General features: G+C 31.8%; 1 protein-coding gene and 1 long non-coding RNA gene across 6 annotated transcripts in view; one reads left to right on the plus strand and one right to left on the minus strand.

Annotated features, from left to right (window-relative positions):
• The window catches only part of LOC143225588 (uncharacterized), a 30603-nt gene extending 19352 nt beyond the window's left edge, over positions 1-11251 (minus strand). For both annotated transcript variants that reach the window (XR_013013941.1, XR_013013942.1), the window contains exon 1: positions 11180-11251. This is a non-coding gene — a long non-coding RNA (uncharacterized LOC143225588). The remainder of the gene's footprint in view (positions 1-11179) is intronic.
• LOC143225586 (rho GTPase-activating protein 1-like) overlaps positions 7252-14210 on the plus strand; it is a 39328-nt gene continuing 32369 nt past the window's right edge. For 2 of the 4 annotated variants that reach the window (XM_076455283.1, XM_076455284.1), the window contains exons 1-3: positions 7252-7723; positions 11371-11472; positions 11755-11952. In XM_076455283.1, coding sequence (XP_076311398.1) covers positions 7675-7723; positions 11371-11472; positions 11755-11952 — 349 coding nt within the window. In that variant the 5' untranslated portion in view covers positions 7252-7674. Of the gene's footprint in view, positions 7820-11370; positions 11473-11754; positions 11953-14210 lie in introns of all 4 variants that reach the window. The other 2 variants (XM_076455285.1, XM_076455286.1) reach the window with 2 other exon arrangements.

Raw genomic sequence — 14210 nt, forward strand, 5'->3', positions numbered from 1 at the left:
AACATACAATGACTGAATATGGTTAACCAAATATACATTTATACTTCAGTTTGTATAATATTTCACAATCTTTGAGAGTCTGGTGAAACTCATACAGTAGGGACAGTAAGGACAGAAATTAAGCGTTTATTTCAATGATGGTTTGATCTTTGAGCACATTTTGGAGGCTTTGGCTAAAAACCTGAAAATGATAAATTAAGTGAATAAATATAGTAAGCTTTAAACTGCAACCAAGACAAAATTTGTTCATGCACACATAAGTGGAGTTTCTCTGTCACGTTTTATAAAAAAATGTAGGTTTTACAAACCAGGTTTAGATAGCCATTTGAAAAAGTTGACATCAACACATGATAAAACAAGAAGTCCACAGATTTCTTTGTTTTTGAAACTACCGTTATTTTGTGACCATCTATTCCTAGACAGCAGTGAAATTTTCAACTTTACAAAACATGAGCTTCAATTTGAATGAATCAAAAAATTCATTCAAGTAGTTCAATCCCTAAAATTTTATTTAGTGAATGTTTTAATGTTTCACTATTTACGCTAAAACAACGAGTTTCTGTAAGTCACTGACATAGGTGAATGAAAAATCGTAGAAATGTTATTGTATTTGTATATAGGTTTTGTAGATCAATCTTTCTTCTTCACCTGTACAATATGTGAATATCAGGAACTAGTACTTGGTTCTATAACTCCTTGTTTCTTCACGATTCACAATTTCATGAACGTCTCAAAATTTATGCTTTTTTGTTTTTATGGCCTTAGTGATGACCTCTAAATTTTTAGGTTTCCCAGTACTCATTTAAAGACTAATCTCTCATAATGTAATGAATAATTTGGTTCTATCTGCTAAACTTGCCATCACTATTACCAGTCTTGTCAGGAATGCACTTTCTAAGTTCTTGGTTGGTGTTCACTGGCACCGAAGGAATGGCCAGGTCCTCAAAATTATCACCGTACTTGACCTATCAAGTTAAACTGTCTACTTCAAATAAATTTCCAGTCATGTGTCCTGTTGTACTCTTTAGAGTTTAATTTAACTTAAAATATACTATATTTTTATCAGAATAATCCCACAACTACCACCACTATTCTAAAATATTCTTTTTAAGGCTCGTAATTTCTTATTATTACATAGATTGAAATTGGCATTACCTAATTTAATAATATAATATTTGTTGAAGCTAAACAGTTTATGTAATTGAAATTAGGCCTGACTTTTATGGCTATTTTATAGATAAACTAAACACAATAACTCTACTTTTATCAGTAAGTATTTTTTATAACTCTAAACTACCTGAACTCAATCATCACTGATTATTTATGTTTTTATGGTGTGCTTATTTCGATACAATCTACGAAGCTTCTCGATTTTTAACTTTTGTGAACTTTCTCGAACTTAAAATTATGAGTCGCATAACATCTAAATTAAAAAAAAAAAACAAGAAATAAACTATAGCCTAAACATTACACTTGTGAAATCCTAAGGTCTTAGAAAGAGGTATTGTCTTGGCTATAATGAATATCTTTTGATATTGCTTTATAACTGTTTGCTTGATTCTTTTTTTTCTGCCAAAATTCAAATAATAAACTTTTTTAAAGATACTTTTTGGAAGAGTATCTCCAAGATCCATTCTTAATCTCATTATGTTTATTTCATGCTTTCTGATATGGTAGAATGTCCCAAATATGGTGAACTGTATGGCATCTGTTCTGATGTGCAATGCACAGATAAGGGTCACTTATTAATAACTCCCCGTATTTGGAACTCCACAAATTAAACCACGTCCTTGTCTTGGGGCTGTGATTTACTTAATAGAATAATGTCTCTGCTTATCTTCTGCACAAACTTGAGTTTTTAATAAGCACTTTACGAATTCGTTTAACTTCAATATATTACAACCATCTTTCGACATTATAGCTTATGATCTCTGAAGCTTCTTTGGTACGCTGTTCATTTTGTACCACTGAGTTAAAAACACATGCTGGTTATCAGTATTGAAACTCACTTGAAGTGCTTTTCATTCCTCGTACCTTCCCTCGCACTGATAGAAAGCGGACAAGACAAGATTTAAGAATCTTAACAATAACTAAATATATTTCAAAGGCACTAATAGATAATCTAATTACATTAGTTCGTGATTTATACCTATAGTACTTTACTTACAGCTAATTACTAAAAATACTTTAGATGTTTCAATAACATGTTACATATGATCACAATAAATTATTCGTTATTTCTCAGCAAACTATCTGATTATTTATTTATTTATGAATTTCTTTTCCTTTGATTGGCTACTCCTACTAAAGTGAACTAGTTTCGCTAAATTAACAGCTTATCTCTGCTATATAGAATTTACTTTGTTATATATTTCATCCTTCTATTCAAAACTGATTTTTTGTGAATACAACAAAGCAATATTGCAGCTGAATTGGAAACTGTAAGGCATTATATATAAAAACTATTGAAACATAGGTTTTCACTATAAGAAAAATTAAAAGCATTCACAGAATTTTTACCGCTTTTCATTTTTATATTTACATCAAACTGTGAATACGTGTTTGAATTATAAGAAAACTGGGACATTGGATTTTACTAATAAGGTTACATTTTTATGATATACGAATTAAAACATGTTACATTTGATCTAAATGCTGGAAGCAAACAAGTCCGATTGTTTTCAAGCAAGTTTCTACGTTGAAATCCCAGTTATACAACGGTAAAATGCTAACAACAAATAAACCAAGTAATTAAGTTGGGGTTAAATACCAGCATTACATTTATACCTCTTAATAGGAATGAAAAAAAAAGTGTAAAACTAAAACTGTTATAATGGAACATCTACAGTTTTGAAATGACTGTACCGTAGACGTTTTTACTCGCATATATCATTATAACATAATCTAAAAAAGGATCTGGCTGATATTTATTTATTATTAATGACTATTGTTTACCTCAATTGCCGTTTCAAAAAAGTTAGTATCATTTTCTTGATGTTCAAATAAACCACTGTTATTCAGTATTATAATTATTCATTCTGTGGTGTAATCTAGAGTTACTGAAATCGTGACATCGTAATCTGGAGTTACTGAGATCGTGACAGAGTAATCTGGAGTTACTAGAATCGTAACAGGGTAATTTAGAGCTACTGGAACAGTGACAAAGTAATTTGGTGTTGCTGGAATAGTGACAAGTTAATCTGGAGTTACTGTAACAGTGACACGATAATCTGGAGTTACTGTACCAGTGACAAGGTAATTTGGAGTTACTAAAACAGTAACAAGATAATCTGGTGGTACTGGAATAGTGACAAGGTAATCTGGTGATACTGGAATAGTGACAAGATAATCTGGTGGTGCTGGAATAGTGACAGGGTGACATGACGTTACTGAAATTGTGATAGAATAAATTGTGTATTATAGTTTATTATGTTTATATGATCAAAAATTTACATTCATCATTCATTACACTGGTTCCAAATAAAAACGATCCTTTTTGTCGTGCAATGATTACTTTGTAGCACACACTATAAGATTGTTTTTTTGCGATGATTGACAAATGCATACAAAATTAAGTTATTTCAATACTCAACGAGTAGTTTCCTGCAAGTCTTAAACTATCCATTATATGTATATCGGTTTACGCGTTAAGATTTAACCAGGTAAAGTGGAAACCTTTTTCGAAGTTCGTATAACTTAGCTTAGCTAATAGTATACAAACCTTACTCTATGAACATATACCATGAACAAATGACTATTTTTATAAATTAAACATTATTGTGTTAATAATTCGTTCATAGAGTATACATGTTTTGCAGTTTATAGCAATTGCATAATACACTGAATAAATCAAATGAAAGATAAAGTTTTCTTAAAGATTCATTTTAAATTTAACATACTCTCCGATGACCCTTTTCAGAGTGTGAGAGTACATTAACATGCAAAATATAAACTATTTGCAAACAACATATATATAGCATCTGCCTGTTGTGGAGACACAAGTGTAGAGGACGACGTTTCGAAAGTCTTCCGCCTTTTGGTTTCAGGTCAAAGGCAGAAGCCGTCCATTCTACAAAGTTTCATCTGAATACTCTGCCTAAACAATCTATCAAAGAACATATGTAGCAACTAAATATAATTTTAACTAGCTAACTGACACTGTCAGAATATTTATGTAACAAAATACCATGAGGTTGCTTTGGACATACTATAAATCTGCCTACTGCTTCTAAGAGATTGAATACCGGATACAACAGAATTATTTTAATATACAGTTTCAGGTTCTATTACATTTTATCAAGATAACACTTACAAATTTAGTAAGTCTTTCATTCTACTTCAATACGTATAATTAACAACACTTTTTAAAATTGAACATATTAACATTTTTTTCTGCTTTTAAAACCCAAAAATGTTTTTTCCTCAAAAGAATAAGGACACTTAGGTATACAACGGAATTCATCATCCAGATAGATTTGATTATACCAATTACATAATAATTCCTCAGGATTAACAACTGAAAATATATTATTTTAGACAAACAAAAACATTTCTACAATAAGATTTAATTAAATTAGATCTGTCTTTATAATCCAGTTCAATTAGAGAATTTTAACTTTTACATTATGTGTTAAAAATTTTGTATACAACACATTTAATGTTTTGGTAGAAGTTAGCATTTAATTCTTGAAAATTTATACTATTAAGTAATTGCTGTATTATTTTTTTATGTATATTCACCACCTTCATTTATCCATATGTTATACAGACCAGAGTCATTAAACATGTCTTCCATAATATTTATTCACTTTGACTGAAAAAAATCATTTGGGTTTTGATATAAGACGAGAGACTGAAGGCTTTCGAAACGTCGTCCTCTACACTTGTGTCTCCATAATAGGCAGTTGCTGTCCATTCTACAAAGTTTCATCAGAAATATTCTGCCGAAACAATCTATGAAAGACCGCTATGTAAGTATATTACAGCAATATCACTGTAAGCAGAAAAACGTCATCTGCTATAGAGAACAAAGTTGTCATAACATCTTTCTAAATTACGTATGCTTGTCATTACAGTAGGAAAATTAAATAATTGAAACAAAAAATAAAAATTACCATAACACCAAAGAAAGTAGGAAACGCATACTATATCTAGATATCACAGTTCGCCAATATGGACAAGTATATCCAAACGAGCATATGCAGTAGAATCAGTACTCACTTCTTATTCCAGAGCTTATAAGTTTATTTTTGTTTTCCATTCGGCAGAATGGAAAGCAACAAATAAAAAAAGACATTTAAGGAAAATTTATAATTATGAACATTTTAATTTGCTGCCTGTTTATATTTACTTGTTTCTTCAAAAACCGCCAAAACAATTAAATTTAAGAGAAAATGCAAGTAATTTTCTGTGGCGTGTCAAATAAAATGTATAACTGTGTTCACTGTAAGTGTTGTTGTAAGAAACAAGGTTGTAAACATTTTTTTTTCAAGTAAACTGTATTATAAATTACGTGTATGAACAAAATTATTTGTTTTATATGGGTACCGGCAGATTTTGTTGACATCTCATTCGTAGTTGTCTTACATATGATACTACACTCTAGAATCTTCAATTTAATCTAATTAACTTTCACTTCAACTGGTCTTCAACTCATGCCTAACGTTTTCAAATGGGTTGAGATCGGGTTACTGCGATGGCCACTCCAAAATGTTTATATGATTCCTCTGCAACCAGGATTGCACATATTTCGATGTGTGCTTAGGATCATTGTTGTGCTGGAAGATCCAACGACACCCAAGCCGCATGTTCCGAGCATCATTCTTGATATAAGTGCCTAATATATCAACGTACTCGTCTTTTTTCACGATTCCGTTGACGCAGTGAAGGCTACCTACATCAGAAGAGCTAAATGAACCCCATAGCATGATCAAGTCACCTCCGTGTTTAACCGTAGCGACGGTGTTCTTTGGAAGATTTCGTTCCCCCTTCTTACGGAAAATATAGCGAACATCATTGCAGCCAAAATTCTCGATATTAGTCTTGTCTGACCAAAGAATACTCTTTCCATAGGTAAAGGGCTTATCTACATGCTTTCTTGCATACCTTAATCGTGCTTCTAAATGAACAGGCTTTAAATATGGAGTTCTACAAGGACAGCATGCTATGAACCCAGAAGAATGTAACATGTTCGTAACTGTAGAGGTGCTTACTTCAATCCCAGTTTCCCTTACCAGTTTCTGTATGTCATTACGTGTTAAACGAGGGTTCCTACTATCTTCTCTGAGAATCTTTTTCTTGGTTCTCTCTGGAATTTTGGTGGGGCGTCCGGTACGAGGGAGGTTAGCAGTTGATCCTGTAAGCTTAAACTTAGCAATTATGCTTTGAACAGTAGATTTTGGCACATTAAGTTGTGTAGCAATACCGGAAAGAGACATACGAGACTTGTATTTTACAATAATTCAGTTTTTTAAATCGCTGGCTAGTTGTTTCCTGTTCGCCATGATGACCAAGCAGGTAATGATGGAGACGGCGCTAAATTGCCGGAAGTACATTTTTTACTGGCTGAATTCCAATAATTATGAACCTAGTGTCTAGTTCTGGAATGGTATAATGTAGTTTATTCGTCAAACTAAACAAAATTTTTACGGGAATATAATTTTTTCACACGTTCTGAAATGTACGAATACTTTCTGCCTTTCCTATGTTTGGTTATTTGTTTATAAACAGTTTATTTGTCGTTCAATTACATAATAATTTATGTGGATGCGTGTTAGTATAATATTTATAATATACTATGCGTTCATTATTCTACTCGTGATACTTCTTAAGTTATGAGGAAAAACTACTCACGACGAAGGGGTACGAACACTTTCTGTCCTAACTGTGCTTTCTCATCTTACAACTCTAATTAGTTACGTTGTTTTATGTTTTTTTAAAGACCCCTTTTTATCTGACAAAATGTGATTTCCCCCTTTTGGTCATCTGTACAGTAACTTTTTTTTTCTTAATAACTGAATCTTGGTACATATAAATCACTTATGATTTTAAAAGAATACCATCCTATTCTTAGATCTTTATACCAGAAGGTATAAGATATTGCTTGTTCCTGAGGTACATAAGCTAGCGGTATCAATAGTACAGAAATAAAGTTTTGACGTGAACAATTCAAGTTTTATATGAGAAATTTAAGCTAATTATTATTTATAAGTGTATTTAATACATTATTAATTAGATAACATAGTTTGCTGAATATAAGGTCGGCAGCGGTCAAATGCTTATCATTAACTTCACATTATATCTGTAAATATTTAGTGGAACCAAGAAAGACGTATCAAAAGTAAGAGAAACTTCGTCTGACTACAGAGGTGTACTGTTAGGTACCTTTCTGTCACTTTGTTAATAAGGTTTTAAAATAACGATTATGTTAACATCTTGGTAGCAGAAGGAAGTATCTAGAACGGAAATGAGTTTTATGTCAAATACTATGTAACACCCAAAGGCCTCCGTTAGAATATGTAGTGCTAACGATATACGTGAAATAAGTCAAGAAATGACGGTCGATTATCGTGCAAGAAGTTCTCCATTCACAAACAAAATTAGTGTTTGATAAATAGTTGGAATGAATGCTAGCTGATCGCCCAGTAATTGTTGAAGGTATCTCGTAGGACTAGGATGGAAGAAATTAGAAAAGAGAACAAAACAAATGAAAGACGTTTTTCCGGTAAGACTGTTTTGAGTGAAGTTGGGTTAGCACTTGACACCTGAGTTGAAAGTTCTGAAATTTGTGGTAAAAAAAACACTGCGAAGTTAAATTTAAGTAAGACAAATCTGTATAGTTCAGCGCAATCGTATTATATTAATAATAGATAATAATATACAGTATATGTTCAAAATAATTTAACACCATAAACCTCGTCTTGAAATAGCATGATAAATCATTAACCACTTAGTTGAACGTAGTAGTAGGCCTAACTGTTAGTGATATTACTTTATGGTACTTAACAATTATCGTCTGACCTTCACAATTACATTGAATTCATTTTAAAATGGTGAGGAGATGTGGGTGAACCCAATGCTTGTAAAATTACAAGCAAGTTATATTGTTGCTGAGTTTGTTTTGACCTTGACCCTTGGCTCCTAAAGCTCAATTTCTTGGGCCTGATACTAATAGTGTGATATTGATAGCAATACTTCAGTATACCATAGAAAAACTAATTTAAGCTTTTCTCTGTATTCTAAAGTCTTTGAGGCCAAGTGTTATTCATTTGATTTCTAGTTAGTTATAGTACCTTAGTAACCTTATAAAAATCATATTTGGTGAGTTGATATTTGTATGTATTTGTACTGATAGGAAAACAAATGTAAGTGTAACTAAAAGTTTATTTCACCTCTTTTAATTGAATTATCTTATTATTAAACCAATTTGTAAAGTTTTTATGAAGATGTCTTCTGAAAATGCAATTCAACTATCTTCTCTTAATTTTATTATTCTAAGTGCTTTATTTTGACAGTAAATAATATTATTTTTAAGCAAATTATAGTTTTTCTAGAGAAGCAAATTGGAGATTTGTTTGATCTCATCCTAGTATTTGTGTTACATAATTGATTTGATAACGTAGTGAGAAGGTTGAATGATAAAATACTCATAGCAAAGCTGGTCAAAAACACTTAGATCACCTTGCATCAAAACAGTAGAGATGTAGAGAGTGCTTTTGTATCAAGACAGGAAGACCAGTATTGTACATTTCAAAGAGTAAGAAAAAGATATTTGTTTAGAGTATTTAGGAAAAACTTGCTCTGATTTTGTAACCTAAATAATGTAGATATGGGTCGTTAAGTACAAATACTGGAAACAAAATTGCATTGATAATAATAGTACCAGAAATAATATAAAGTGACAAAATAATGTCAAATTCCTTGCATATTAGGAAGCAAATACAGTAAGATCGTGTGTTTATGACTTCTGTGCATTAGTTATAAACCTAATCATATATACTAATTTTGTACTTCATTTTAGAAAATATTTTAATAAAAATATTCAAAAACCTGTTTCTAAATATTTTTCATATAGTGGCAAAGTTGCTAAACTTTCCACACCCTTCCAAGTAAGAAAATCTGCTAAAAAATATCTCATTTTTCCCAAAAATCTTTGTATTATCAGGATGTTAATAAGTCCAAGAAAAGCCTGGCATAACCAGGTGGTTAAGGCGCTGGACTCGTAATCTGATGGTCACAGGTTCGAGTACCCATCACACCAAACATGCTCACTCTTTCAGTGGTGGAGGCTTTATAATGTGATGGCCAATCTCACTATTAATTAGTGAAAGAGTAGCTCAAGAGTTGTTGGTGGGTGGTGATGACTAGCTGCTTTCCCTCTAGTCTTACACTGCCAAGTTAGGGACAGCTAGCACAGATAGCCCTCATGTAGCTTTGTGTGAAATTAAAAACAAACCCAAGAAGTTATACTAATATGATAATGACATTAATACAGAACTTCCAGAGTAGATCTGTAAAGATTTTCACTTGTTTCAGTGAATGGGGACTATATTTTTATTATCTGATCATTAGAAATATCCTCATTGTCTAATATTATTTAAATGTTTTTTAACCTTTTTATAATATATAAATAGCCTAAGATATGTGAAGGATATATGTATCATAACAGTACTAAAAGCTTCAAGACTTTTGCTGTAAATTTCATCAAGAGATTTATTTTTATTTTTAAAACATCCAAGGTTTTTCATAAAATGTTTCCTTAATCAGAGCTATGGAAGTACCAAACTTAAGTACTAACCACAGTTGAGTAAACTGGAAAAAATTTACTTATCCAAGTATAAATGCTAATTTCCTTGAAATTCATTATTAAATTCAAATAAAAAAAATTATGATTTTTGTAATAGCTAGTAATCAAGTATGTTGTGAGGGCATATATTAAATATGTTTTGCACAGAGCATATATAGGCTTTGTCCAACTAAGATTTGAATTCATTTGATAGTTAGCCATTTGACTGACAGTGGTGACTGTTGAAAACATTTACCAAACATTCATGCCATTACTATGGCTATGCAAAGAAGGTAGTACACAATTACATGGCTAATGTAATAACAAGTGCAATCATCATACTGAGACATAATAGTAGAATAGACTAATCAAATTAAATATTAAAAATGATTATTGTTAAGTGGAAACTGATACTGCCTCTTGGTCTGTAAGAAAGCTTCTAAAGCATCATAATAGGCCTGGAAAGTGCATATTTAACCCAGTGAGCATGCATTCACGACCTTGTTTGTACAGATTGCAATTTAACATGGTATTACAGATTTGACGTCATAGCTATCAACATTTCATTTTTTATAACCATTATGTTTGACTAGGAAAAATACCAAACACAGATACAGGATACCGAGGAAAATCTATATATCTGCTTCTAAAGTATGTAATACATAAACTATATGATGGAAAAAGTATTTATTTTTATTCTTTACATGAGTATCACCTTCCACTCTGACCTGTCATAGTCAAGTGAGACTTACTTTCTCAGTTCAGTTTTGTATCTTTAGTACAAATACTTTATTAACACAACTGATTCTTTGTTTACTATATACTTGTACTGTTTACTCAAAGCTTGTCACAGATCATGAAGGTACACTTAGTGAATTTGAAATTATACACAGGTGTCACAAGTGAAAAAACCTATGCTTTGGACACTTGAGTAAAATACAGATTTCAGTGGACCATTCTACCTAATTTGTTTAAATATGTTAATCACATTTGCTTTAATTATCAGTTTATATCAGTAGCCCTTAACACAGTATGAGAAGATCAGTGTAGATTACTGATCTACAGTGTAATTAAAATTATTTACTTAATATATTAAACATTGCTAGACACATGTTTGAAGTATGATTACTTTTTCTAGGCCTACATGTATGTATACACAATATAAATCTAAGCATAATAGACTTACATTCTTACCTATCAGGATAATTGATTGTTTAAATAAAGGTTTAATACAAGATTTGAGTTAGAAAAGGTAAAATGTAAATATAAAGTTACTAAAAAATAGCATTTTAATACAGGAGTTTCTCATTAGAAATATCTTATTTTTTTCTGAAAAATATGTTTAAAGCAAAAGTAATACTTAAACAAAATGAAGAGAAGCTTAAATCAACTCACAAGGTTTCTTGGTTTCTTTTCACACTGTGTGGATATACAGGATACATTGTAGAACTTTTAGACTTTGTATCTAAACCAGTTACGTGTCTGTTTGTAATTCACCTTCTGAGCTTTAGTCTGTTTGCAGGTACAGTATATACTTTTGATATTTATGACTCTTATCTCTTTTTTTCCTGTACATGTATACGTAGGTGGTTCTACAAACAGTGATAGTGTTCCAGACAATCATGACTGTGACTATGAACCTGCTTTAGAGTTTGATGATACTGAGTTAGTGCAGGCAACAAATTCAGGTAAGACTTTGAAGCCTAAAAATTTGATATTTTGTCGTACATACACATGATTATGTGAGAAGTGCATGTATCTTAGAGATCTTTAGAGTATTATGGATACAACTTGTGTCACTGATCTTAACATTAATTATTAGGATGTTAAAAGAAAGCTTAGAAGTTTTATACTAGGCAGATTTTTGTCTATACAAAAATTATGTAATTTGAGGTTTACCAAATGTTAATCTTTTTATTATTACTATTTCTGCAAAATCTTTATATTTACCAGTTGATTATTTAATACAGAAATAGAAATGGACAAACAAGCAGAAGCAAATACTGATGATGATTACCAGTATCTCGAATCACCTTTATCTGATGGACTTATGGACGAAAACTTTGAAGAAGCCTTAGCCAATACAGCTAATGGAGGAATAGACGATGATGATGATGATATGGATGATTTTTCAGATATTGCTAAATATGGTATTGTGGAAGTTGCTGGTATGTCCATACATTATTAAGTGCATAATATTATCTGATTATTATGTCACATTACTTGGTTATTAATTGTTATTTTTATGTATATTTGTAAATACCTATATATCACACTTGTATGACACGATTACAGACTAAAATACTTTTATGTGCTGTTATAGGTAATTTTTATTCTTGTCATTCAAAAGAAAAACTACTAGCAGTACTAAGGAAATGATGCTTTCTATTATGGTCCAATAGGAGCACAGGTTTTTCTGATGTGTTGTGTATAGCAAATGGATTACTGAATTATCTGTTAAGCTGAAAGTAGCCTGTATTGGTTGTTTAATATTTCAGATACAAGTTGTATCATTCATGTTGACATTTAGTTGTAAACTAAAATTTTTTTTGAAGTGATTGCTGCTCTGTTTGTTGCCAAATTATTATTTTTAACTAATGCTGATTGCCATATTCTTTTTGCCTTTTTGCACTTAATAGGGGTGCATTACATAAAAAGTTTATGACTTCACTGCAAATAAACATATAAACATGAAAATTTCAAAGCTTGGAACATATGTAGTCGGTTAGCCAGTCTTGTTCAAACATCTGCATTTCTTCCACAGTTTTCCACTGCTACTGGGCATCCTGTTCTGAACTGGTTCATAGTTCTGGTGGAAATGAGGTGGAATTCCTGAACAGCTTCCTCAGGTCCTTCCTTGAACTGTGGTCACTGTTCCCCATGATTTCACTGACCTTTCCCTGATCGTGGGACCAATGTTCCATCGGGGTTGTAACTATGTCTATTCCCGTGGTTGCTTCCAATTTGCTTTGTGTGCTTGGTCTACTTTCTTCACCACTGTCTTCTAAGTCTTCTGAACTTTCATACTTAAAACAGTCACTCCCTGAGTCCAAATCTTGCTGAATTATTTCTAGCATTTGAGCTGCAGTGAATGATGAATGCCTATGCAAAGCCATCTTGGAAACTTTGTCGACAAAATTATTTCTTTTTCTCGTGTCCTGGAAACAATACTAATCACATGATCAGGTTCGTGAATACGAAATGTGATTAAAAAGTTCTAAGACTTCACTTTTATTCTAAGAATACTGTACATATATCACCCCTTCAAAGTAATCTGCCCCAGCTCAAACACTCTTATTCCAAAATTCCTGCCATTTTCAGAAGCAATGCTGGAAATCTTCAATTGTTATGTGATTAAGTTCTGCTTTCACATTATTATGAATGGTTAGAACGTCATCAAATCTTTTTTTTTTTTACTTAATTTTGAGTTTTGGGAACAGAAAAAAAATCGTCACATGGGGCATGATCAGGAGAATACAGGGAGTGTGGTATCACAGGTACCAAAAATTCTTGAACAGACACAGCAGTGTGTGAAGGCACATTGTCATGATGAAAACAGTTAGTGACCATTTTTCCACAGCTCGTGGAGGCTTTTTCTAACTTTCTTCCTCAAGTAAATTAAGACTTCTTTATAAAAGGCCTGATTAACTGTCTTTCACCTTAGTAACCATTTCATCTGTGAATGATGTTGATGGTAGCTCAGGACATGGGTCATCTTTGACTGATCCTGGCTTTCTTGAGAGTGTTTTATCCGCTCATAAACAATAGCTTTATTTAAGCAGTCATCACCCAGAGGAGTTCTTAACATTTCAAGAATTGCTGTTCCTCCTTTACCATTTTTTACCACTCTTGAGAGTGTTTTATCCGCTCATAAACAATAGCTTTATTTAAGCAGTCATCACCCAGAGGAGTTCTTAACATTTCAAGAATTGCTGTTCCTCCTTTACCATTTTTCACACAAAAACCTGATGTAAACATGTTGCTCTTCTTTTCTGTCCATTTTTGTTAGGACGAGCAACAGATACATCTGTCTTTAAACACGTTTTTTGCATCACAGGTATAAGGTCTGGAGAAATGGCTTGTTGTGGGTAGATCACTATTTGTACTTTGTACTCATTTCAGTATGAAATAAAGGGAGTATTTACATTTTTGTAAGAACCATTTAGTGATTTTGCATAAATTGAATGTAGCAACAATTTAAAGAATATTTGTGTATGTGTTGAAATATAACAAAACACTACTAATTTTATTATTTGTACTTAAATGTAGAAAGTTTTTGTATTTTGGTTATGTTAACATTTCCTTAAACTAAAAATATATTTCTGATGGGTACTTATCTCCTCTCATACAAAGGTTATCTTAATTGTTGACTGCCCTCTAAGCATTGCTAAGAAACACTTAGTAAATAGGACACCAGTCTTTATAC

This window comes from Tachypleus tridentatus, chromosome 9 (assembly GCF_004210375.1).
Source record: "Tachypleus tridentatus isolate NWPU-2018 chromosome 9, ASM421037v1, whole genome shotgun sequence".
NCBI classification, from domain to species: Eukaryota; Metazoa; Arthropoda; class Merostomata; order Xiphosura; family Limulidae; genus Tachypleus; species Tachypleus tridentatus.